Raw genomic sequence first — 25,117 nt, forward strand, 5'->3', positions numbered from 1 at the left:
TGTGGTAGTGAAAGGTTAACCTTCTGTAGTGTGGTAGTGAAAGCATTAACCGTCTGTAGTGATGCACGATATATGGCAGTTTTTTTTACACATCGGTATCGGTCCGATATCAAGATAGGGCCGATATGAACCCATTCTCCGCCATTGACGGATTAAGACGTCATTCCTCGCCATGTTTAATCTGCCAATGACGGATTACGACGTCATCGAGATCATTTTCGTCATGGTATTCACATTTCACCCACGGAGCCATGACTGGTGCTGTAGATCTCCACTCAACTCTCCAGCGCTTCAATACCGCCACCTGGTGGCCGATCGGCGAGTTGCCAAACCGGAAGTGGGGCCAGAAGTGCTTGGTGTCCCCCCTATTCCGTCCGCCACTCGCTATCGCTCCCGGGACTCCATCTCGACACACTGGATAATCGATCCGTTGCCATAACTCAATAAACAATGTTATTTGGACGTATAGTATTATACAACCCGGAAATGGTTCATCTTCTAGATCAACATCCCATAATAGCGATCTTTTTGCTCCACGCTGATCACCCAACGGTAAGAGGAAGCTGCGGTGAGTTTCAGCGTTTTGGATTATTATTAACCATACAAACTGCTCTGATATATATATCACCCATACTACATAAATGATGTAACGTGGGCCACGGAATTATAAACGACCCCCCCCCCCCCCCTTCCGGTCAACATCAGATGATGAGTCATAACGTCTAGGATCATGTACAGTTGAATTTTTTTATCTGGCGTCAATGGCTATCAAACTGCATTTGATGATCTAATATATGCATAAATGGCTATATCTCACGTTCTATGAAATACAGCAGAAAACGATAAAAACATATTTATACTGTACGTCTAGACAGTATTTTAGTATGAATGTGTGAATGAAAAAGTAAAACGTTCCTACACCCTGAACAATAGATAATTGATGTTGAATGGGCCATAGTAATGTCAATTTAGCAATACAATTTAAAAAGTTATAGCCCTGCAAAGAAGGTGAACATCTCCATAGACAAATAGAGCTGGCAGAGGATGGTATAAGAAGGGTACAATGCCTGGCGAAGAATGGGTTAAAAAGATTTTTTTTTTTTATATAATTTTTATTTTATTTTTTTACTATACATGTTTTGGCCTTAAATAGTTTCAAAATATCAGTCATTTCTGAAAATAACTTACAAAAGTAAAAAATAAATAAATGCGTTTTGGAAAATAGCTCTTTATTTGATTATCATAAAGTGTTTTCTATACAGAGATATCGACATCTGTAAATATCAGTATCGGCCAGAACAGCAATATTAATATCGGTTATTGGTATCGGCCACAATTTTCATATCGGTGCATCACTAACCGTCTGTAGTAGTGTGGTAGTGAAAGCGTTAACCTTCTGTAGTGTGGTAGTGAAAGAGTTAACCTTCTGTAGTGTGGTAGTGAAAGCATTAACCCTTTGTTGTGTTGTAGTGAAAGGTTAACCTTCTGTAGTGTGGTAGTGAAAGCGTTATCCCTTTGTAGTGTGGTAGTGCAAGGGTTAACCTTCTGTAGTGTGGTAGTGAAAGTGTTAACCTTTTGTAGTGTGGTAGTGAAAGTGTTAACCTTTTGTAGTGTGGTAGTGAAAGGGTTAACATTTTGTGTGGTAGTGAAAGGGCTAACCTGTAGTGTGGTAGTGAAGGAGTTAACCTGTAGTGTGGTAGTGAAAGGGTTAACCTTCTGTAGTGTGGTAGTTAAAGGGTTATAACCTGTAGTGTGGTAGTTAAAGGTTAACCTTCTCTACTGGTAGTGAAAGGTTAACCCTTTGTAGTGTGGTAGTGAAAGGTTAACCTTCTGTAGTGTGGTAGTGAAAGGTTAAACCTTTGTAGTGTGGTAGTGAAAGGGTTAACCTTCTGTAGTGCGTTAGTGAAAGGGTTGAGTTGCAAGTTACAACCTCCCTCCTCTTTACTGTACCTTTCAAGAATCGCTCTTTTGTATTTCATTTTGAACTGTATGACGTTTTTCTACACCAACATACTGTTCCATGCATAATACAAACGCACGTCTCTCAGTATGTGTATCACGTCCGCGGACTCGTGAGATTGCTCCCGTGCGCTCTTATCGGCCGGCTCATGTGTGCTCCAGGAAAGCGTTCTGCGGTTCAGCTCTGCACTGCAGGGAAGCGCAGGATCTATGATGGGGCCCGCGGGGAAGCGGAGGATCTATGATGGGGCCCGCGGGGCAGCGGAGGATCTATGATGGGGCCCGCGGGGCAGCGGAGGATCTATGATGGGCTCTACACTAACCTTTTTCCCAAGGAGCACATGTGCTCCTAAATGAAAAAATGTAAGAGCACACAAAGAAATTTAGGAGCACACAAAAATATTTAGGAGCACAGTGAAAATATTTCAAGTAACAGAGTTTATTATTATTATTTTTTTAATAAATGTATATTTGTACTGTGCGTGCATGTGCAAACGGGAACGGGACACAGACATTTGAACTATTAAGTGATTAATGCCTACTGTGGCAAAGTTGTAGCCAACAACTAGGCCTAATAAAAAAGCCAGTGACATTGAACAAAAAGGAGACACTGGCATTACCACCAGGGCCATCAGTAGAGGGGACTGTAAGGTGCCTTTTCGGTATACTACCTTTGCTAAAACTGTGTTCTCTGGGTGGTAACTACTGGAATAGCCTACCAGTTGTGATTAGAGAGTGCCCCACATACTCCATGTTCAAGACCCATCTTAAACTGCATCTTAAGGCAAACCAGAACTGTGATCATTTTTAATCGGATTTAGTTTATGTAACTTGTTTCTTGTTTTTATTGTTGTTTTTATCATTGATTGTCACAATGCTTTTACCCTAAGCAGGCTATTTATTTATTGAAAGAGGTTTGCTGTCTCCTGGTGTAAATTAGCTCTTGCTACAACCCTGCATGTTTACATTTTGTATTTTGTACTTGATGTTCATTAACATGTGCTGTCTTTATCAAATAAACTATCAAATCAAACTACTGCTAACAGTCACTTAACTTTAGCTTTTGCCCCTTTTATGCATACAATGCCTATGTTTTGGCTAGTGTTGCTCTTCTTGAAAAATAATCCTTTCAGGGTTGCCTATTGAAATACTGTACACCTCCAGTACAGAAACATTGTTTATGAGTTTGTGTGTCAGGTAGACCATTGATTGACAGTCGATTCTGCCAATTACGTCACACCGCTTGCACTCCGGCCGTCCGGCGCTGCAGCTGGACCCTATTGCCCACCTCTGCTGTTGTGTGCGCAGGGCATGAAATTAACTTTTTGACTCACCGGCCAGTGGCGGGTAGATGGGAAGAATCTACCCGCCAAGCATATTTCTTACCTGCCAAATTTTTTTTGATTAAAAAAAATAATATATATATATATATATTTTATATAAATTTCTTTTTAAATAAAATATATATTATATAATCATACTTGTAGTTGTATTATCTGCGAGACATCGCCACCACGCAACAAGTCAAAATGCTCGCTATCTGCAAACAGCTCCACTGTCTGTGTGTATACTTGAGTAGCCTCCAGCTCCAGCAAGGATTCTCCGGCGCTGCAGCTAGACCTATACTCTACATTCAGCATGCAAGGATTCTCCGGCGCTGCAGCTGGACCCTATTGGTATAACGTTACGGTTCTTTGGTCAAATCACATTCAGCAAGCCCTCAGCTAGAATACGCATTGAATCAATGTTATAAGACATTGATATCAGGAGCTATCTGTAGCTACTGCTAGCCCGCTAGATAACGTTAAGACAATTTAGTTTACTGGGACATATAGATCTAACGTGAGCTAGCTAACGTGAGCTAGCTAACGTGAGCTAGCTAACGAGGGAACGGAGGTATTATGCACTCGAGTCGACTATTGCTGGAGCATTTGTTGATATCAGCAGCTATCAGTAGCTAGCCAGCTAGATACCGTTAGACAATGCCTCATCATGTATTAAACTAAAAGTGAATAGTTGACTGGGTCATTGTTTAAACAGTAACGGTAGCTCATGGAGGTCCGCTCTAGACTAGAGCAGACTGCCTCTGTGTTGATACGAGCAGAAGCCAATAGTATCCCGCTGCAGGGCTGGGCGGATATGACTCGTTGCCACGTTTTTTTTCAAAATAAGAGTATCATACGAACCGAATGTTGCTAACTGCCGGAGCCATCGATATTATGACTGGAGCTGCGCTTGGGGCGGAAATGAGACCCGCACAGGATTTTCAAAATAAGAGTATCGTTATGAACTACACGCCACACGGCGGGCAGACCTCTCAGTGGCACGCGGCAAACGTAAAAACTGACCGCCAATGGCGGGTGGCGGGCTTTAATTTCGCCCCCTGTGTGTGCGGCACAACGACATACGCTACTGCATCAACGTTATGATTAACAAAGCAAGGCATTCGTTTTGTTGCATTAACGTTATATTACTATTGCTATCGCTAAATCTAGGTGTTCTAAAATCTATTGCTATTGGTAAGACTATAATAAGTTACATGTCTCGGGAAACTCTCGCATATCGCAATGGCGGACTTTCAGGAAGTAAATGAGAGCTTCCGATTGGTCATTTGCTTTCTTTCCCATGAAACCAGTCACGTCACTCTACTGTGATTGGACCGTTGGCTTGAGTGCAATGTGGGACTTGTAGCTTTTTTATTTATTTTTTTTTCTCCTTTTTCCGATTTTTCTCCCATCCCACTGTTAGTCGTTATGCCAATTCCCAACCCCCTTCCTGGTTGTTGCGCACTTTCCCCTACTGTTGGTCCCAGAGGCCGGAGACTGTCACATGCTTTCATCCGACGCATGTGCAGCCAGCCGGCAGCCAGCCTGGCCGCGCAGATTCTCACTGGGAGAGTAACGTGTGGGAGGCCGCACTACCTCTCACCAGATCCTACCTTCGCTGAGCAGGTGCCCCGACCGAACTGTAGGGGTCGCTGTCCACAACGCCCAGGACCCACCCACGGCTCCCCTCCCCCTAACTCAGCCAAATGAGTTAGTATAGCGATCAGCCCGAGCCAAGGCAATGCTGACTCTTCGGGAGTCGAGACTGCAGCCTCTTGCATTGGTGACGAGCACAATCTCCGCTACGCCACCTGACCGCCTGAAGGACCGTGCGAGTAATTGATTTTTCCGGTTCGCACACACATATTTCTAGGGGCATATGCGAGCAATATGGTCGCACTGTAGAGCCCTGTGGGGCCCGCAGGGAAGCGGAGGATCTATGATGGGGCCCGCAGGGAAGCGGAGGATCTATGATGGGGCCCGCAGGGAAGCGGAGGATCTATGATGGGGCCCGCAGGGAAGCGGAGGATCTATGATGGGGCCCGCAGGGAAGCGGAGGATCTATGATGATGGGGCCCGCAGGGACGCGGAGGATCTATGATGGGGCCCGCAGGGACGCGGAGGATCTATGATGGGACCCGCGGGGAAGCGGAGGATCTATGATGGGGCCCGCAGGGAAGCGGTGGATCTATGATGGGGCCCGCAGGGAAGCAGAGGATCTATGATGGGGCCCGCAGGGAAGCGGAGGATCTATGATGGGACCCGCAGGGAAGCGGAGGATCTATGATGGGGCCCGCGGGTAAGCGGAGGATCTATGATGGGGCCACAGGGAAGCGGAGGATCTATGATGGGGCCACAGGGAAGCGGAGGATCTATGATGGGGCCACAGGGAAGTGGAGGATCTATGATGGGGCCCACAGGGAAGTGGAGGATCTATGATGGGGCCCGCGGGGAAGCGGAGGATCTATGATGGGGCCACAGGGAAGTGGAGGATCTATGATGGGCACCACAGGGAAGCGGAGGATCTATGATGGGGACCACAGGGAAGCGGAGGATCTATGATGATGGGGACCACAGGGAAGCGGAGGATCTATGATGATGGGGACCGCGGGGAAGCGGAGGATCTATGATGATGGGGACCGCGGGGAAGCGGAGGATCTATGATGATGGGGACCGCGGGGAAGTGGAGGATCTATGATGATGGGGACCGCGGGGAAGCGGAGGATCTATGATGATGGGGACCGCGGGGACCACCGACTGCAGCGGCTCTAATAGAGTTTGACCTGTTTCTAATTGAAGTTGCCTGGAAATGATTAACTCTGGTGAGCGGGAACACGTCGTCAGGAGGCAGAGGGGAAGGAGGAACTGGAGGAGTGAGTTAAAGGGGAATTACGCTTTTTTCCCCCATCTCCATCATGTGTGGTCTAAATGAATAATGTGGACTGAGGGATATCGCTTCAGCCGGCAGCGTAATCACGATGGGCAAACGTGAAATGTCAAAGTCCGTCCACTAAAAGAGCTTTACTTTGACGTTTGCCCCATGTGATTACATTGCAGCCCGTTTTGTGGCTGCCGGTTGAAGCGACCTCAATACTGTACCAATTACACAAATTGTTGTCCCTAATATTCATTTAGACCCGCGATAATGGGAAAAATAGAGTCCATGCTTAAAGAGAGAGAGAGCGAGAGCTGCTCGTTTCTGTCTCTCTTGCGGTCTTTCTGTTTTGTCTCTCTTGTCACAATGACCGGGGCTGTGAGATCATAAAATACCTCTCTAATAGAGAGAGAGAAGCAGCCAGAGAGAGTTGAAAGTAGACGGAAAGAAGGAGAGACAAAGAATCGGGAGTGGAGGACTGTGAACATGAAAGAGGCAGATGAAGGGAGAGGAGAAGAGAGAAAAAGGAGCGGGATAATAGCCTCGTCTAGCAGGGCTGTCTCCTCTCAGTCGGTCGTAGAAGGATAATAGCCTCGTCTAGCAGGGCTGTCTCCTCTCAGTCGGTCGTAGAAGGATAATAGCCTCGTCTAGCAGGGCTGTCTCCTCTCAGTCGGTCGTTAGAAGGATAATAGCCTCGTCTAGCAGAGTGTGGGCTGGTGCTGGTAAAAATCCCACAGAAAATGAGTTTTGTAGAAATGTTTTTGTAATGTATCTACCGGTAAAAATACAGCGTGATTATCCAAAATGGCCGCCCACTTCTAAACAAAGGTCTTCTTCGTCAACCTTCCCCACTCTCACCCGCCCGTCTGGGGTCGCTTTCGGAGTGGGCGCTCCTTTGCTACAACGGTGATCAATCATCTTTGCCATCAGCGGTGATTGGTCAGTTCGGGACCGTATACAATTGGATGTGGTCATTTGACGGAGTGCCTGTCAAATGACGCTTGCCGGATATATCGTCTTGTAACTCGACAACCAAAGCATGCAATTGGTGTCTGGTGGCGATCGAAAGGCGGCAAATTCAACTTTCGAATGGTGTATTGGATGATCGGCAAAAAATGCAGCCCGAGCCGACAGACGAGAGCAAAGTGCTGCCATGCACGCGCATCCCGCACACGGGCATGACGGCCCGTATGAGGGCCGTCAGATGATATGTGGTTTTAACCAATGGGGAAGTTTCCTCACAGTGGCGTCACTACTGATCAGTCGGTTTCTATGTGTATTTTTTACAATAATTGATTAGTTGTGTTTGTCTTTTTTATTTTAATTGATTAGACAGTTTTTAATGTGTATGTGTTTCTTTTCACACTGAAGGAGTTATTTTCAGCAAAATAATGAGCTTTAGGGCCAGGAAAGAATATAGAAAATCCATCTATCGAATCGTTTAATTTGAAGATCTATCTTTTAATCGATTCCTTTTTTCAGTGGATGTGTGAAGATTTTTGCTAAATGTTATTCCTAGCGTGGCTCCTAGACATCTCTAGATTGAGTTTGTTGACCAAATCCATCTTTTGACAACAATGGCAGGAGAGCTGCCCCTTGGAACCGGTGCCACCAAGCATATTAACCCATTCTCTGCCACCACCACTTTGATCATCCTAAACCATCCTCTGCCAGCGCTATTTGTCTATGGAGATGTTCACCTTCTTTGCAGGGCTATAACTTTTTAAATTGTATTGCTAAATTGACATTACTATGGCCCATTCAACATCAATTATCTATCGTTTTCTGCAGTATTTCATAGAACGTGTGATATAGGCATAAATGCATATATTAGATTATCAAATGCAGTTTGATACCGATCCATGCTATATTAAAAATTTCAACTGTACATGGTCCTAAACGTCATGCCTGATCATCTGCGGGTGAATGGAGGGGGGGGGGGGTCGTTTATAATTCAATGACCGACGTTAAATGATTTATGTAGTATGGGTGATATATTGATCAGAGCAGTTTGTATCGAAAATGATAAAGAAAAACGCTGAAACTCACCCCAGTCTCCTCCTAGCATTGGGCGATGAGAGTGGAGCAAACGGATCCCAATTATGGGATGTTGATCGATGCGATCCATTTCCGGTTTGTATATTACTAATACACGTCCAAATCATGTTGATTATTGAGTTATGGCAAAGATCCATATCGACGGTGTCTGTATTGAGCCCCGGGACGATAAACGAGTGGCCGGACGAAAATAGGGGACGGACCGAGCTCCAATGGGCACTTCCGGTTTGACAACTCGCCGATCCGCCACCAGGTGGCGGTATTGAAGCGTTGCAGAGTTGTGATGGCTCAGACAGCATCAGCCAAGACTCCGTGGGTGAAATATGAATACCATGACGAAAATATGAAATATTGATCTCAAACAAGCCTTACGGCGTGATTGGCAGACAACGCATGCCGGAGAAACCCGCCTTAACAAGTGATTGGCGGAGAATGGGTTAAATAAAAATTTGCCTAAATTCAATCGAATAGAAATTGAACTGGGTTATCAGTGCACATACCCAGACCTTATGAGCGCGTCACAATGATAATCTCAAATAGGCCCATTTTTTTTAATAAGCACCACATATGAAAACATTCCACACAATTGCATTTGAGTGCATGTCATTTGGTTATAGACTGTGATTTGAATAGACTAGTCTGCAGAGTTTCTGTAGTGAAAGAGCCCCCTGCTGTTTGAATAAAACTGCTGGTGCACCGGGGAGGACAGAGGAAGACCAGCTCACCTCCTCTCATCCAACACCTCTCCCTTATTGTACTCCTCCCTCGGCGGAGGTGTGAGCACTCATCCACGAAGCGGAGTCGAGAGAGAGTGAGACGGGAGGAGTATAGTAGGATCTAAGCTCTAAGCTCTTGTCACTCTTAATCAGAAGCAAATCCCCTCTGGAGCCCTTTGCCCTCCTCTTATGCAAGGCGCTCCGTCTCCGAGCGGAGAAAGAGGACACGAATCGCCCCCCGTGCCCGTCTGTGGAGGACACCGGAGGATTTGCGGTCCTCTTCTGTCGTTTCCAGCGAGATCGGTAGGAGCCCGGGTGGCGAGAACAGGGAGAGGAGGCGAGGCACCGGGCGTACCGTAGCGTCTGTTAGCTGAGGAGAACCAGGCGTCCAGGCCTCTTAAGTCATGGCCCTCTTATCATCAGTGCGGTTGGCCTTGATGGAGACTTGTGGAGCGAGAAGCAGCACCGTGGACTAATCAGAGCGGGTATAATAAGCGGGAGGGATACTTAGACTTCCGAACACGCCATCATTCCCCCCCCCCGGGGGAAACTTCCAATAATAGAACGCATGCAACAGACCTAGTGGCCGGCAGTTTTTCAAAGGCCAATAACAATTCAGAGTACAGGGGAGCCGATGGCCCATATAATGCTGATTTATAATGATTTTTTTTGCCATCAGATTAAAATACAATTTAATAATAACAACTTTGAATTTATTACACAAAATTATGACTAGGGATGCGGATTAAACTGGTTGAAACTGAAACCAAAAATAAGGAAACAGTTAGTGATGCGCGATATATCGGCCCGCGATATAATATCGGCCGATATGGTAATTTTTTTACACATCGGTATCGGTCCGATATCAAGATAGGGCCGATATAAAAAAATATATAGAAATAAATAAATAAATCTTTTTCTTTTATATAGCTTTAAAAAAAAAATATGTTTTGGTCTTAAATAGTTTCAAAATATCAGTAATTTCTGAAAATAAGTTACAAAAGTAAAGAAAAAAAGAATGCGTTTTCGAAAATAGCTCTTTATTTGATTATCAATTTTTTTTTCCTATACAGGGATATTGACATCGGTAAATATCGGTATCGGCCAGAACAGCAATATTAATATCGGTTAGGCATAACAAAAAATATTGTTTGTTTCCTGTTGGTTGTCAGTTAAGGCCATGGGTAGGTAGGGAATTTATTTTATTTTTAATTTAATTCTTTCCCACGGCGACTATGGATAGGGAATTTCTTTATTTAATTAAAATGTTCACAACAACATGGATGCATGTACTCTGCCAGCATGTTTAATATCCATAATACTAAAGGTTTGACTAAGATTTCTATGAAACTTTATTCTAAAAAAATATATATATAATTTGAATTTTTAAAAAAAAAATTTAAAAACTCATAAAATATATTGGGTCGCACCTAAATCGGCAGGGTCGGTCGGCAACCGGAAACAATTTTTTTTTTTAGGCCTTATCGGTATCGGCCACAATTTTCACATCGGTGCATCACTAGAAACACTTATTCGAATACTGCAATTTTTTTCATTTATTTGCCAATTTGTACCATTGCATGAATTAAATACATTTTGCTTTTGATTTATGCTTTTCAATGACAAAATTCAATTACAAAACATGATGGAAAAACAACTTGTATTAGTCTATTGAACATGGTCCTTTCCACCAGACATTAGGGGTGGAACTATACGCATTCGAACCGTGTACCGTACGGTACGACCCCCACGGTTCAGGGCGTCTGTATCGTACGGTTCAGATGATGCGCAAAAAAATGTTTTAAATTAAAAACTTCATTTGGCGGAGCCGGGAGAGGTGAGCGCTGGCTGCAGCAGCAGCACTGCAGGTGCTAGTCAGTTTGTGTAAAAATAGCAAGCACAATATAAATCAATCTTCATTACGACTTTAAAAACATAGCCATTAACATTACATAGGCCTACACACATCTTGCCATAACGTTAGCAGTTTGTACAACACAACGCACGTTTTAACTATGGTAGCCCGCCAGCTAATACAGTCAATGAAATGTTACCATAGCTACTAGCTAGCAGAGGAGAAAATGGGAGTCTGAGAGGCGGGGTGTTTAAAGACAATGATAGGCGTTTATTCAACATCCAAGAAGGCTAACAATAACATACAACTGTGTTTTACTAACTCCAACCGGGACTATTGCTGCTTTTCCACTGCATGCCATCACCTCCTAACGTTACCAGAGCTGATAACGTTGCCTGAGCTGAAGGTCCGGACCGTGACACTAAAATGTCCGTGCGGACCCGCCAACGGCATAGATAGTTCCAACTCACCGAATTACGTAATCAACCACAGTTGCACTCAATATTTAAATAATGTTAGTCTAAATAAATGTAGACAGATAATGTACGTATTTTAAAAATAGAATGAACAGAGCAGTGTTGTTTTGAAACAGTACAGTGTGTGTGTGTTAGTTTGATGTATGCTGCAATTTATGATGGCCTTCTAATTTGTTTATTTATTTTAAATAACAGTGACACTTTTCCAGCCATATTCCTTTCATTATATTTCAAATACTGCACTTTTATTTCAAGCGGAAAACTAATCTTTCCAGAACTGACAATCAGGGAATTTAAACATTGTTGACATTGTTTTTTTGTGTTTATATTAAAGAAAGGAAAGTCTAGTGCTGGCTGAGTATATTGTTTGTTTGCACTAAGTTAATACTTTGACAAATGTAGCCTATATTTTTCAGTCAGTTCGGTCTTTGTGTGCCAAAGATTATTTAAGGCTGTAAACACTAACACTGTAAACCTTTAAAAAAATATAAAAAAATTTATAAATGAGAAGCATGTTTAGATTTGAGTGTTACATTTTTTTTTAATAAAAAACATCGAACCGAACCGAAAACCGTGACCCCAAAACCGTGATACGAACCGAACTTTTGTGAACCGTTCCACCCCTACCAGACATTATACCAAAAAAGCACAATAATTGAAAATAGATAAATAAATGAGTCACCTGTACCAGCTCTGGAAAGCGGAGCTTGATTGATTGATTGATTGGTCCTCCAATATCCTAGAGGGCTATCTGTACTTGATCCACGGTATAAAGACCATTACAGGGTTCCCATGCTACTTGGAAAACATGGAAATTATTTAACAATTTTTCCCATACCTGGAAAAGGTATGGGAATTCTTGTGTTGCCCTGGCTGGAACATTTAATAGGATGGGCTGCAGTGCACGCATAGGTTTGGTGGCCTTTGGGGGCAAGACATAAAAAATAAGTCTCCCCACTATTTCCCCCCTCCAAAAAATCTTGTTCTTGCTTGTAACTATATTTATTGTGCTGGCTTGCAGTCTGTTTATAGGCTATTTCTCAATTCATAGTCGATTCCGAATCTATTCTAGTATTCTCCATTCCAAACGATTCTCCATTCAATCATCTAAAATGTATTCTCTAAAGAGTGATTTTGGTGCAGGTAGAGGGGCGGTGTGCGGGTGCGGCATGCTTTAGGGGGCTAAAGATCATCACTTAACATGGTACCTTGAAAATGGAGGAGGTAGTATGATTTCAAGGCAAGAGTGGGAACCCTGCATTACCTTGATGTGGGGAAAAAGCAGCATGCATGCAAAATGATCCAGGGTCAGTTGGATTGGATGGAAACGCCAGGCTGAAAATGTATGCCAGCCCTAATGTTTTTGAAAACGTGGCTGTATGTCAATGGTTTGTGTGACTAGATATCTAGGGTTGGAACGGTTCACAAAAATCATGGTTTCATTCATATCTCGGTTTTGGGGTCACAGTTTTGGGTTCGGTTCAGCAGGGGGAAGAAATTCCATTGCGAATGCAAGTAGTATTTTGTAAAAGAAAATATATACATTAATTCATTGAATTAGCTGAAAGCATAAGGAACAGTATAACTAACTTTCAGTCTGGCAACTTTGCTCTGAAGTCTATCCCTCTATGTAGACCTAGTAGTGTAGCCTATAGTGTAGACCTAGTAGTGTAGCCTATAGTGGACGTGTTGGATGAACTCTTTGACAATTCTGCCTTGTGTCTGTTCCAAATTTGGAAATGACCCGTTGCTCAAGTGACTATGAGAGGAAATAACATTGTGGCTCAATGTTTTGCACTGAAATAACAAATTACCCGCAACGGATTTTGCCCTGTCGGAATCTAAATGCAGAGGTTGTTTTGTGTAAATACTTTGCCTTCCCGGATATGCTGGTACCAGGCCGGGGTGATGTGAACCGGCCCATAGTGTGTTGACGCTTGCATACACCTTGCATAGCACAATTCTCACACTCAGTCGCTGTTTAATCATCTCTATCATAGACAAAACTAAATCTGCAATGCGCCCAAACAGCAGACTTAAACAATGGAAAATGGTGCATTTATATAGCGTTTTATCCAAAGCGCGTTACAATTTGTTCCTCACATTTTACCCATTCACTCACACATTCACACACCAATGGTGGAGGCAACCATACAAGGTTCCAACCTGATCATCGGGAGCAGTTAGGGGTTAAGTGTTTTGATCAAGTACACTTTGACATGCTGCCCGGGAGGACCGGGAACCTCATCTTGTCCACTTAACATTATCAGTAGCCTAACAACAGTAATTGTAGTCAGGGCCGGTTCTAGGCATAGGCAGTATAGGCGAATGCTAAGGGCGCCACCACCCAGAGGGGGCAAAAAATAAAAAAATATTTTAATTTAAATTTTTTATAATTATTATTATTATTATTTTTACTAATACTACTAGTTATTTCGAAATACTGAAGTCTTATCTATAGTACAGGTCCAACATTTATAACAATCCCATGGAAAATGAGTGTTTTACAATGGCTCATTCATTTGGACGGCGAGTGAGAAATTCTCCAAACAAACAACTTCTTCGTCTTCTTCTCTCCCTTTACCGTATGGAACAGAATAAACTGTGATGCAAGGGGGCAACAGATAAAATGCTGCCTAGGGCAGCCAATTGGTCAGAGCCAGCCCTGATTGTAGTGGCTATTTGTCAACAACAAACAATAAAACTACATAAAGCCACTGAAGCACCAGGTAGCGAAATCTTACGCAGATCAAGGAAGTCCATTGTCCAGACAGGCATTGATGTTTTCGTGGCATTTTTTAGAACATAGCATGTTTTCTTGGCTCTCCCTGACTCTGGTAAAAAACCATACAACTTCCTGGTGCCCACTCACTGCTGCTGTGCTCTAATCAGTTCAATTAAATAAATGTGAAAATACTGAATAGCTCCCAGTCCCACAGTAATTTCCGAGACAAACCAAATTACTAATGTTAACTAAACCTATTCTTAGTGTTGTATCATGACCGTAAATGTAAATAGTCAAACTCCAGTTATACAAACAAAAGCACTCCATACACACCCCATGAGTGATGTATTAGGCTACAGCAAAGTGTTCCACACAATACCAAAGTAAACCCAGGAGTGGTGTATTAGACTACAGCAGGTGATGTATTAGACTACAGGTTCAGTACCAAAGTAAACGGAACGTCTCTAGGTGCCCGAACCGTGGTCAAACTGAACGGGTTGGATACTGAACCGTCCATCAAAATGCCACTGCAGCACAGCCTGCCTTGTTAATTGTGTCCTTGACCTTTTTTTTTTTTTAGCACGCTTCCATATTCTGCCCTAACTGATGAGCTGACAAAACCTGCCTGGGTGGGGAATGTGCAGCTCTGCTCCTTGGAATGAATTAATCAATCTGAATGAATGCTGTGAGCAAAATGTTCGGCTGAACCGGTCGAGTTGGGGATTAATCCATTGTTGCCGTCGGTACCTTGTTCAGGCCTTTGCCGTTTCACAGATGGGAGCAGGGCTGTGGGATGTAGAAGAAATCAATAATCTACAACTTTTTCTTTATCAATGGTATTTAGTAGCCTACTCTTTGTGGTATTGTTTATAGGGATGTCCCGATCCGATCACGTGATCGGGATCGGGGCTGATCACGTGATTTTCCGAAGATCGGGACTGGCAAAAAATTATTATATATATATTTTATTTTTATTTCATTTATTTATTGTCACACAGAGCAGAAGGATTTTGCCAAAACAAACCAATAGTATCCAGCTGCAGAACGGCAGACCAGCCACACTCTCAGACCCAAATAAAAAAAATGTTGACGTTATCCAGGTGAAAAGTTAACTTCATTCAAGCGAGGCATTGCAATCCTTGACATAATAACAAAGCAGGATAGCCGGACCAGCACTCACAGGTTCAATGTTTTTTTAATTGGCAGCCTGAATCAAAGCAGACATGTTTCGGACTAATGTCCTTCTTCAGTGGTATGGCTAGCGAATCCTTGACATAAATCATTTGATGTATAATTAAATCAAAGGAAATGCGTTTGGGTCTGAGAGTGTGGCTGGTCTGCCGTTCTGCAGCTGGATACTATTGGTTTGTTTTGGCAAAATTCTTCTGCTCTGTGTGACAATAAATAAATTAATGATGATATGCAATTTAAAACCAAAACTAAGGCCTCAGTATGAGTTTAAGACGTGAACATGGTCATGTTTGTTGAATAAAAAAAAAAATAAAAAAAAAATATATATATATATATATATTTTTTTTTTTTGATCGGATCGGGAACTATCGGTATCGGTAGATACTCAAAATCACATGATCGGGATCGGATCGGGAGCAAAAAACGTTATCGGGACATCCCTAATTGTATACTCTTCGTAGTATTTTGTACTCTACTTTAACGGTCGATGGATGGACTATGCAGGGGCAGCCCTACAGTACAGGGTAAGCAAGCAGCTGCTCTGTGGTCAGAGGGTCAGAGGGTCATCTGGAACATCTGGCTCCATGGTGGTCATGAAGTCACAAACCAGGCCGTCTGCTGATCCAGATGTATCATCAACATGTAATCCTAATTAGGCCTATATGAGTGATCGCCCGTTTAAAACGGCAATCTAATGATGTAACCTGCTAGTGCTAGGTTACTCACATTTAGTAACGTAATCTGATCAGCCTAAATAAAGTTCATTTTGCATTAGTTAGTTTACGTATTAGTTTACGTTAAAATAGTCCTAAATGCCATCTAAATCCCACTGAATGCAAAGTAGAACAGGCTAGGGCTGGGCGATATAACGATAACGATAATTATTGCGATATATTTTAATAGTCTATATCAAAAAATATATATATTTTTTATCGATTTTTTTATATTGTTATCGATATCGTTATCGCGATATCATTTTTGGCCATATCGCCCAGCCCTAGAACAGGCCTTTTATTCCAATTTGCAGAACGTAGACCCAATTTTAATATATTTTAATATAGTCGTCAATGTTGTAAAACAGTAGCTGGCCTAGACACAGGTTGGTGGGTATTTATGAAATCCCTTGGGAAAACTGGGGTGCGATCAGGAGTAGTGTAGAGAATACCAGAAATTATACAGTAGCCTATATGAAAACAAACTAATACAAGCATGTATGATAATAAGAAGGAATACAATTATGATGTTGTGTCCAAAATTTGTTTCCCCTTCAACCATGTTTCAAAGTAGGTCAAGTAGGCTAGCTAAGTACTAATGTAATTTAAATTGTATTTATTTATTCATTTTCTTCTGCAACTATAAGAGAAAGTCTCATAGCCACACTGTACTCAATTAACCTACTTACCAATACTGGTGACTCCCAGTAATCCTAGACATAATCTGAGACATGATGAAAACCTTGTTATCTATGCATAGGGATTACACAGTTTGAATTAGGCTACATCATGATAATGCCTCCGCTATGAGGAGGGGATTGGAATGGTTGCCGGTTGGCTTACAGTTAAGATTCCCGTCTGATTCCCAGCCTTTTCTCAGCTGTGGGAGAGTGTGATTGTGTCTGAGGTGTGTCCACCATCATATGTGTCCATCATATGTGTCCATCATATGACCACAACCTTTCTGTCTTCTACAAGTTACCAAAGACGTTTAAAAATAACTAGTATAAAAGAAAACTAAATAACTCCTCAACACCAGCTGAAACTACTGTGTGGGCTTGTGGGGGGGGGGGGGGGGGGGGGGGGGTGCTTATAGCTTATCCGCAACAGTAAGTTACTTCCGGGGTAGGCCTGATTGGCCCCGACAGGCACGTGACGCGCAACTTTCTCTGCCGCGCGGCACGCTCCGCGGAGCCGAGCGGCAGAGCTTGCGGAATTACGTAACCGTCCAAATACGCCATGACTTTCATTCGGCGCTTCAGCTCACCTGGCAGAGCAGCGGTCCTGCGATCCTGCGGTCCGTTGTTGGTGAGTTCGAATCCCATCAAATCTTTTTTTTTTTAACGTGATTTTTTTTTTAACGTGTATTCTTTCGCCGGTTAAGGTTAGGCATGGTTAAGGTTAAGGTTAGGCATTGTTTCGGAGTTGGTTAAGGTTAGAACGGTTAAGTTTAGGCGCTGTTAAGGAGCTGGTTAAGGTTAGAGTTTGTCTTAGAGAATGGCAATATTCTTTCTATGGTTAAGGTTAGGCATGGTTAAGGTTAAGGTTAGGCATTGTTTCGGAGTTGGTTAAGGTTAGAACGGTTAAGTTTAGGCGCTGTTAAGGAGCTGGTTAAGGTTAGAGTTTGTGTTAGAGAATGGCAATAGACAGCCTATTTCCGCGCGACAGCTCTCAGCAGCCTCGTTGCGCGTCCTGAGTTTGCCGCGTCACGTGCCTGTCGGGGCCAATCAGGCCTACCCCGGAAGTCACTTACTGTTGCGGAACAGTTACACGCGGGGGGGGGGTGGCATAGGTCACTGCTGTGAAGGAAGGGTGCACAGCATTTACAACACAAGACAAAATGAGAGCAACACGGCATGCGGCACAATAATTGTTATCTTATTTTCATAATTGTGGCCTGGGACGCCAAAATTGTAGTTGAAATTAAAACCCGATGAATCGGCCTCATCCCTATTCCCTAGTGATTCTTGCAACATCCGATGAAGTAACCTGGGTCTTCTGCATGTGTGTGTGTTTGTCTTTCAGCTTTCCGAGAGACTACCCTACAGTGAAGATGAGACCATGGTCCCGGTACTAGCCTCGAAAAAAGCCAGCGAACTCCCCGTCAACGAAGTAGCGTGTATCCTGCAGGTATCATTTACATTTAGTCATTTAGCTGAACGCTTTTATCCAAACAACTTACAAGTTCTGTACGACAAGTCAGCAGGAAGGGTACAACTCTTTCAGCTGAGTAACAATGTCCATCAAACAGTGCTGTAACTTTGCGCAACACCTAGCCTTGTTCATCACCAACACCTAGCCTTCATCCTCACCAACACCTAGCCTTCATCATCACCAACACCTAGCCTTCATCCTCACCAACACCTAGCCTTCATCATCACCAACACCTAGCCTTCATCCTCACCAACACCTAGCCTTCATCCTCACCAACACCTAGCCTTCATCCTCACCAACACCTAGCCTTCATCCTCACCAACACCTAGCCTTCATCATCACCAACACCTAGCCTTCATCCTCACCAACACGTAGCCTTCATCATCACCAACACCTAGCCTTCATCCTCACCAACACCTAGCCTTCATCATCACCAACACCTAGCCTTCATCCTCACCAACACCTAGCCTTCATACTCACCAACACCTAGCCTTCATCATCACCAACACCTAGCCTTCATCCTCACCAACACCTAGCCTTCATCATCACCAACACCTAGCCTTCATCCTCACCAACACCTAGCCTTCATCCTCACCAACACCTAGCCTTCATCATCACCAACACCTAGCCTTCATCCTCACCAACACGTAGCCTTCATCATCACCAACACCTAGCCTTGTTCATCACCAACACCTAGCCTTTATCCTCACCAACACCTAGCCTTGTTCATCACCAACACATAGCCTTGTTCATCACCAACACCTAGCCTTTATCCTCACCAACACCTAGCCTTCATCATCACCAACACCTAGCCTTCATCCTCACCAACACCTAGCCTTCATCCTCACCAACACCTAGCCTTCATCCTCACCAACACCTAGCCTTCATCATCACCAACACATAGCCTTGTATGTGTTCCTCACCAACACCTAGCCTTCATCCTCACCAACACATAGCCTTGTTCCTCATCAACACCTAGCCTTTATCCTCACCAACACCTAGCCTTCATCCTCACCAACACCTAGCCTTGTTCATCACCAACACCTAGCCTTCATCCTCACCAACACCTAGCCTTCATCCTCACCAACACCTAGCCTTCATCCTCACCAACACCTAGCCTTCATCATCACCAACACCTAGCCTTCATCATCACCAACACCTAGCCTTCATCATCACCAACACCTAGCCTTCATCCTCACCAACACCTAGCCTTCATCCTCACCAACACCTAGCCTTCATCCTCACCAACACCTAGCCTTCATCCTCACCAACACCTAGCCTTCATCCTCACCAACACCTAGCCTTCATCCTCACCAACACCTAGCCTTCATCATCACCAACACCTAGCCTTCATCATCACCAACACCTAGCCTTCATCATCACCAACACCTAGCCTTGTTCCTCACCAACACCTAGCCTTGTTCCTCACCAACACCTAGCCTTCATCCTCACCATCTTCATCCTTAGGACTATACACACAGATGGCTGTCAGCCTCCACTATATTTGAGCCAAATCGGATACGAATTGCATAACTTATCACCTAGCCTTCATCCTCACCAACACCTAGCCTTCATCCTCACCAACACCTAGCCTTCATCCTCACCAACACATAGCCTTCATCATCACCAACACGTAGCCTTCATCCTCACCAACACCTAGCCTTGTTCCTCACCAACACCTAGCCTTCATCCTCACCAACACCTAGCCTTCATCATCACCAACACATAGCCTTCATCATCACCAACACATAGCCTTGTTCCTCACCAACACCTAGCCTTCATCATCACAAACACCTAGCCTTCATCATCACAAACACCTAGCCTTGTTCCTCACCAACACCTAGCCTTCATCCTCACCATCTTCATCCTTAGGACTATACACACAGATGGCTGTCAGCCTCCACTATATTTGAGCCAAATCGGATACGAATTGCATAACTTATCACGTTAATGGACACACATGCACACACGCGCACACACATGCACATGCACATATACATATAAATGACTGATGATTACAATACAGGTGTAACTGCAAATATTTACAAAAAAACATGACCAGTTAAAATGCCTTGTTTAGGCCTTTAGGTGCAACTGTTAAACTGTTGAGGGCAGTGGATCAAATCATGTTGTGGGTTCAAAGTCTTCACCACACAGACCACCTTTGACCCAAACCCATGGAAGATAAGATTAGACTTGACTCGAGACATACTTTTATAATATTATTTGTTTACAAGATACATTGTACACATTGTGGGGGGAACTATTTATTCCCTGACATACATAACAGCATGTTTGCATCTCTCTAGTATGTACTGTCTGCTAGCCACAATGCAACTTGTTAGCTTGGAATTAGTGGTACCCAGTGTTAACCCTGTCAATAACACACACAAAAACAACAAGCTAGCTACTGTATTTGCATTACCCAATGGTTTCAGTAAGTCAATGCTAACAAACACTTTGTCTGTGTCCACATGTTGGAACCTTTTTGAAAGGGATCGTTCAGGATTGATGTAGAGATGATGTTGAGTCCTTTTCTCAGCACAATCCTTCCATGGTGTTCCTCACACTAGCGCTGGCTAGTTAGCCACAAACGAATGCAAAGTCAATGGGGTTAAGCTCCTGTCTGTATAAGCTGACTGAGGCTCACAGAAATGTACGCAGTGCACACAAAGTCAGCTTGTACAGACAAGAGCTTGACCCCATTGACCTTGCATCGGTTAGTGGCTAACTATCTGGACTAGTATGAGGAACAGCATGCATTGTGCAGAGAAAGGACTCTACTGATCAACACCATCATTGGTAGGTAAGAAATGGGGATAGGGTTCCAGAAATCACAACTAGATCATTAAGTCCCCCCCCCCCCCCCCCTCTCTCTCTCTCCTCTCTCCTCTCCTCTCCTCCCAGGCTGACCTGCAGTTGGGCCTGACTCAGGAGGAAGTGAGGCGGCGAAGAGCCTATCATGGCTGGAACGAGTTTGACATCGGCGAGGATGAGCCACTGTGGAGGAAGTACATCTCCCAGGTGAGAGGAGCCTTTAGGGACACACCCACACCCATACCAGCCCTTACTGGTACAGGATACTGGGCCAACACCATACCCTTACTGGTACAGGATACTGGGCCAACACCATACCCTTACTGGTACGGGATACTGGGCCAACACCATACCCTTACTGGTACAGGATACTGGGCCAACACCATACCCGGAAAACCGTTGATGAGGAAACATTTCTCCCAGACACTATTGGGTCCCTTTAGGCTCTGTGCCGCCCTAGATTATTATAATTGGTTTGAGAAACACAAACGACACTCTTCTGTTTCCTCCTTGCGCAGCGATGATGGCATATTCTTGCCAGACGTTCTTCTTGCTTCTCCTGCACTGTGGCACCAAAACACCATGTATGTTACTTCCTAAAGGCCTGATGGGTAGAACCAGCCACTACCAGCAACGGCACCACGAGCAGGACCTGCACACGTCTATATTAATCCCAGCCGAAGAGTGCTTCGCGTTACACTTCAGTCATATCCTCACAATAACACTTAACCCTCTCACTACCACACTACAGAAGGTTAACCTTTCACTACCACACTACAGAAGGTTAACCTTTCACTACCACTACAGAAGGTTAACCCTCTCACTACCACACTATAGAAGGTTAACCCTCTCACTACCACACTACAGAAGGTTAACCCTCTCACTACCACACTACAGAAGGTTAACCCTCTCACTACCACACTACAGAAGGGTAACCCTTTCACTACCACACTACAGAAGGTTAACCTTTCACTACCACACTACAGAAGGTTAACCTTTCACTACCACACTACAGAAGGTTAACCTTTCACTACCACACTACAGAAGGTTAACCTTCTCACTACCACACTACAGGCGGTTAACCTTTCACTACCACACTACAGAAGGTTAACCCTTTCACTACCACACTACAGACGGTTAACCTTTCACTACCACACTACAGAAGGTTAACCTTTTCACTACCACACTACAGAAGGTTACCCTTCTCACTACCACACTACAGACGGTTAACCTTTCACTACCACACTACAGACGGTTAACCTTTCACTACCACACTACAGAAGGTTAACCTTTTCACTACCACACTACAGAAGGTTAACCTTCTCACTACCACACTACAGACGGTTAACCTTTCACTACCACACTACAGAAGGTTAACCTTTTCACTACCACACTACATAAGGTTAACCCTTTCACTACCACACTACAGACGGTTAACCTTTCACTACCACACTACAGAAGGTTAACCCTTTCACTACCGCACTACAGACGGTTAACCTTTCACTACCACACTACAGAAGGTTAACCTTTTCACTACCACACTACAGAAGGTTAACCTTCTCACTACCACACTACAGACGGTTAACCTTTCACTACCACACTACAGAAGGTTAACCTTTTCACTACCACACTACAGACGGTTAACCTTCTCACTACCACACTACAGACGGTTAACCTTTCACTACCACACTACAGAAGTTTAACCTTTTCACTACCACACTACAGAAGGTTAACCCTTTCACTACCACACTACAGAAGGTTAACCTTTCACTACCACACTACAGAAGGATAACCCTTTCACTACCACACTACAGAAGGTTAACCCTTTCACTACCACACTACAGAAGGTTAACCTTTCACTACCACACTACAGAAGGTTAACCCTTTCACTACCACACTACAGCAGGTTAGCCCTTTCACTACCACAGTACAGAAGGTTAACCCTTTCACTACCACACTACAGAAGGTTAAACTTTCACTACCACACTACAGAAGGTTAAACTTTCACTACCACACTACAGAAGGTTAAACTTTCACTACAGAATGTTAAACTTTCACTACCACACTACAGAAGGTTAAACGTTCACTACCACACTACAGAAGGTTAAACTTTCACTACCACACTACAGAAGGTTAAACTTTCACTACCACACTACAGAAGGTTAAACTTTCACTACCACACTACAGAAGGTTAACCTTTCACTACCACACTACAGAAGGTTAATCATTCCACTACCACACTACAGAAGGTTAAACTTTCACTACCACACTACAGAATGTTAAACTTTCACTACCACACTACAGAAAGTTAATCATTCCACTACCACAGTACAGAAGGTTAACCTTTCACTACCACACTACAGAAGGTTAACCCTTTCACTACCACACTACAGCAGGTTAGCCCTTTCACTACCACACTACAGAAGGTTAACCCTTTCACTACCACACTAGAGACGGTTAACCATAATTATACGGTGGCCATATTCAAACTCATTCACTCTCACTAACTGTCAAACTAAGGGGCTACCTTTTCTTTATACTGCTGAAATTCGGTTTTAGCCCTGACTTTATTGCCTGGATTAAGTTACTCTACACCCACCCAGTTGCCTCAGTCCATACAAACGGACTTCAGTCAGCCCCATTTCCCCTTAATCGAGGCACCAGACAGGGCTGCCCCCTTTCCCCCCTTCTGTTCGCCCTAGCCATCGAACCACTGGCCATCTGGTTAAGACAGGAAGAGAGGTTTGAAGGCATCACACGGGTCGGAAAAGTTCATAAACTGTCCCTATATGCAGACGACCTCCTGCTGTATATATCTAACCCGACCGCCTCTCTCCCTATAATTCTTAATATACTGGACAAGTTCGGGTTCTACTCGGGCTATAAGCTAAACCTTCATAAAAGCGAACTCTTTCCAATCAACTCCTCAGCCAAAAAAATACCCCAGACTTTCTTCCCCTTTAAGTATACAACAGATGGATTCAGATATCTAGGGGTTAACATCACCAACTCAATCCAAACAATGTTCTCGAAAAACTTCTCACCTCTTCTTGAAAAGTGCAAACTAGACTTTAACAGGTGGACATGTCTTCCACTATCTCTAGTGGGTAGAGTAAATTTAATTAAAATGGTAGTGCTACCAAAGTTTTTATATCTCTTCACCCATATCCCAGTCCTCATTAAGAAGTCATTCTTTAAAACACTTGACCGATTAATAAGCTCTTTCCTCTGGGGCAATAAGATCCCACGGATGAGGAGATCAATACTACACCTCCCCAAAGAGCTAGGGGGACTGGCACTGCCTAACTTCCAGCACTACTACTGGGCGTGTAACATACACAAACTTTTATATTGGATGAGGGGCACGACACACAACTTAGGCCCGGTGTGGGTCGACATGGAACTCTCTTCCTCTAGACACTCTCTTCGCTCTCTGCTGTGCTCCCAACTCCCTATGTCGGTTACTGGACTCTCTGCAAACCCAATGGTGGTCGACTCCACAAAAATTTGGATTCAAATCAGGAAAAGCCTCGGCCTCCATAGGGCCTCTGACCTCTCCCCCACTTTTAACAATCATTTATTCCTGCCCTCTTGCACTGATTCTTCCTTTCAAGTCTGGTTTGACAAAGGGATAACCACTTTTAATGATCTCTATGACCAAGGGACTTTCATGTCTTTTCCAGACCTCGTAAAGAAATTCGACCTTCCCAAATCCCACCTGTTTCGTTTCTTCCAAATTAGGCACTTCACACAGAACCAGAACCCCAAATTCCCTAGTCGGCCCCCTGAAACCCTTATAGATTCACTAATGGTTCTTAACCCGGAAAAAAACGGCTAATCTCCAACATCTACAACCTCATTAGCTCCGCTACGGATACCACAGGAACCGGCCCTAAGAACTCGTGGGAGCGGGAGCTGGGAATTGAACTGTCTGATGAGTATTGGAGTTGGGCATTGGACTCTGTCCACTCATCTTCCATCTGTGCGAGACACGGCCTCACACAGTGCAAGGTTATACACAAAGTCCACTACACAAACTCAAGACTCTCTCGAATGTATCCCAACATCTCTGACGCATGTAATAGATGCAAACAATCCCCTGCCGATCACACCCACATGTTCTGGTCCTGCCCCAGCCTTGCCACATTCTGGTCTGAAATTTTTGAAACTATCGGCACAGCCTACAACCTTACTATTACCCCTGATCCTCTTGTGGCCTTGTTCGGTGTTCCTCTGCAACCTCTACCCTCCAA

The 25,117-nt window shown here is 43.9% G+C and overlaps 1 protein-coding gene across 1 annotated transcript in view; it reads left to right on the forward strand.

The window, feature by feature from the left end:
• Positions 1-25,117, forward strand: part of atp2c1 (ATPase secretory pathway Ca2+ transporting 1) — a 98,585-nt gene that overhangs the window by 25,061 nt on the left and 48,407 nt on the right. Inside the window, exons 2-3 of the mRNA XM_084336551.1 lie at positions 17,919-18,023; positions 20,955-21,071. Coding sequence (XP_084192677.1) covers positions 17,919-18,023; positions 20,955-21,071 — 222 coding nt within the window. The remainder of the gene's footprint in view (positions 1-17,918; positions 18,024-20,954; positions 21,072-25,117) is intronic.

This window comes from Notolepis coatsorum (assembly GCF_963971535.1).
Source record: "Notolepis coatsorum genome assembly, chromosome: 19".
NCBI lineage: Eukaryota > Metazoa > Chordata > Actinopteri > Aulopiformes > Paralepididae > Notolepis > Notolepis coatsorum.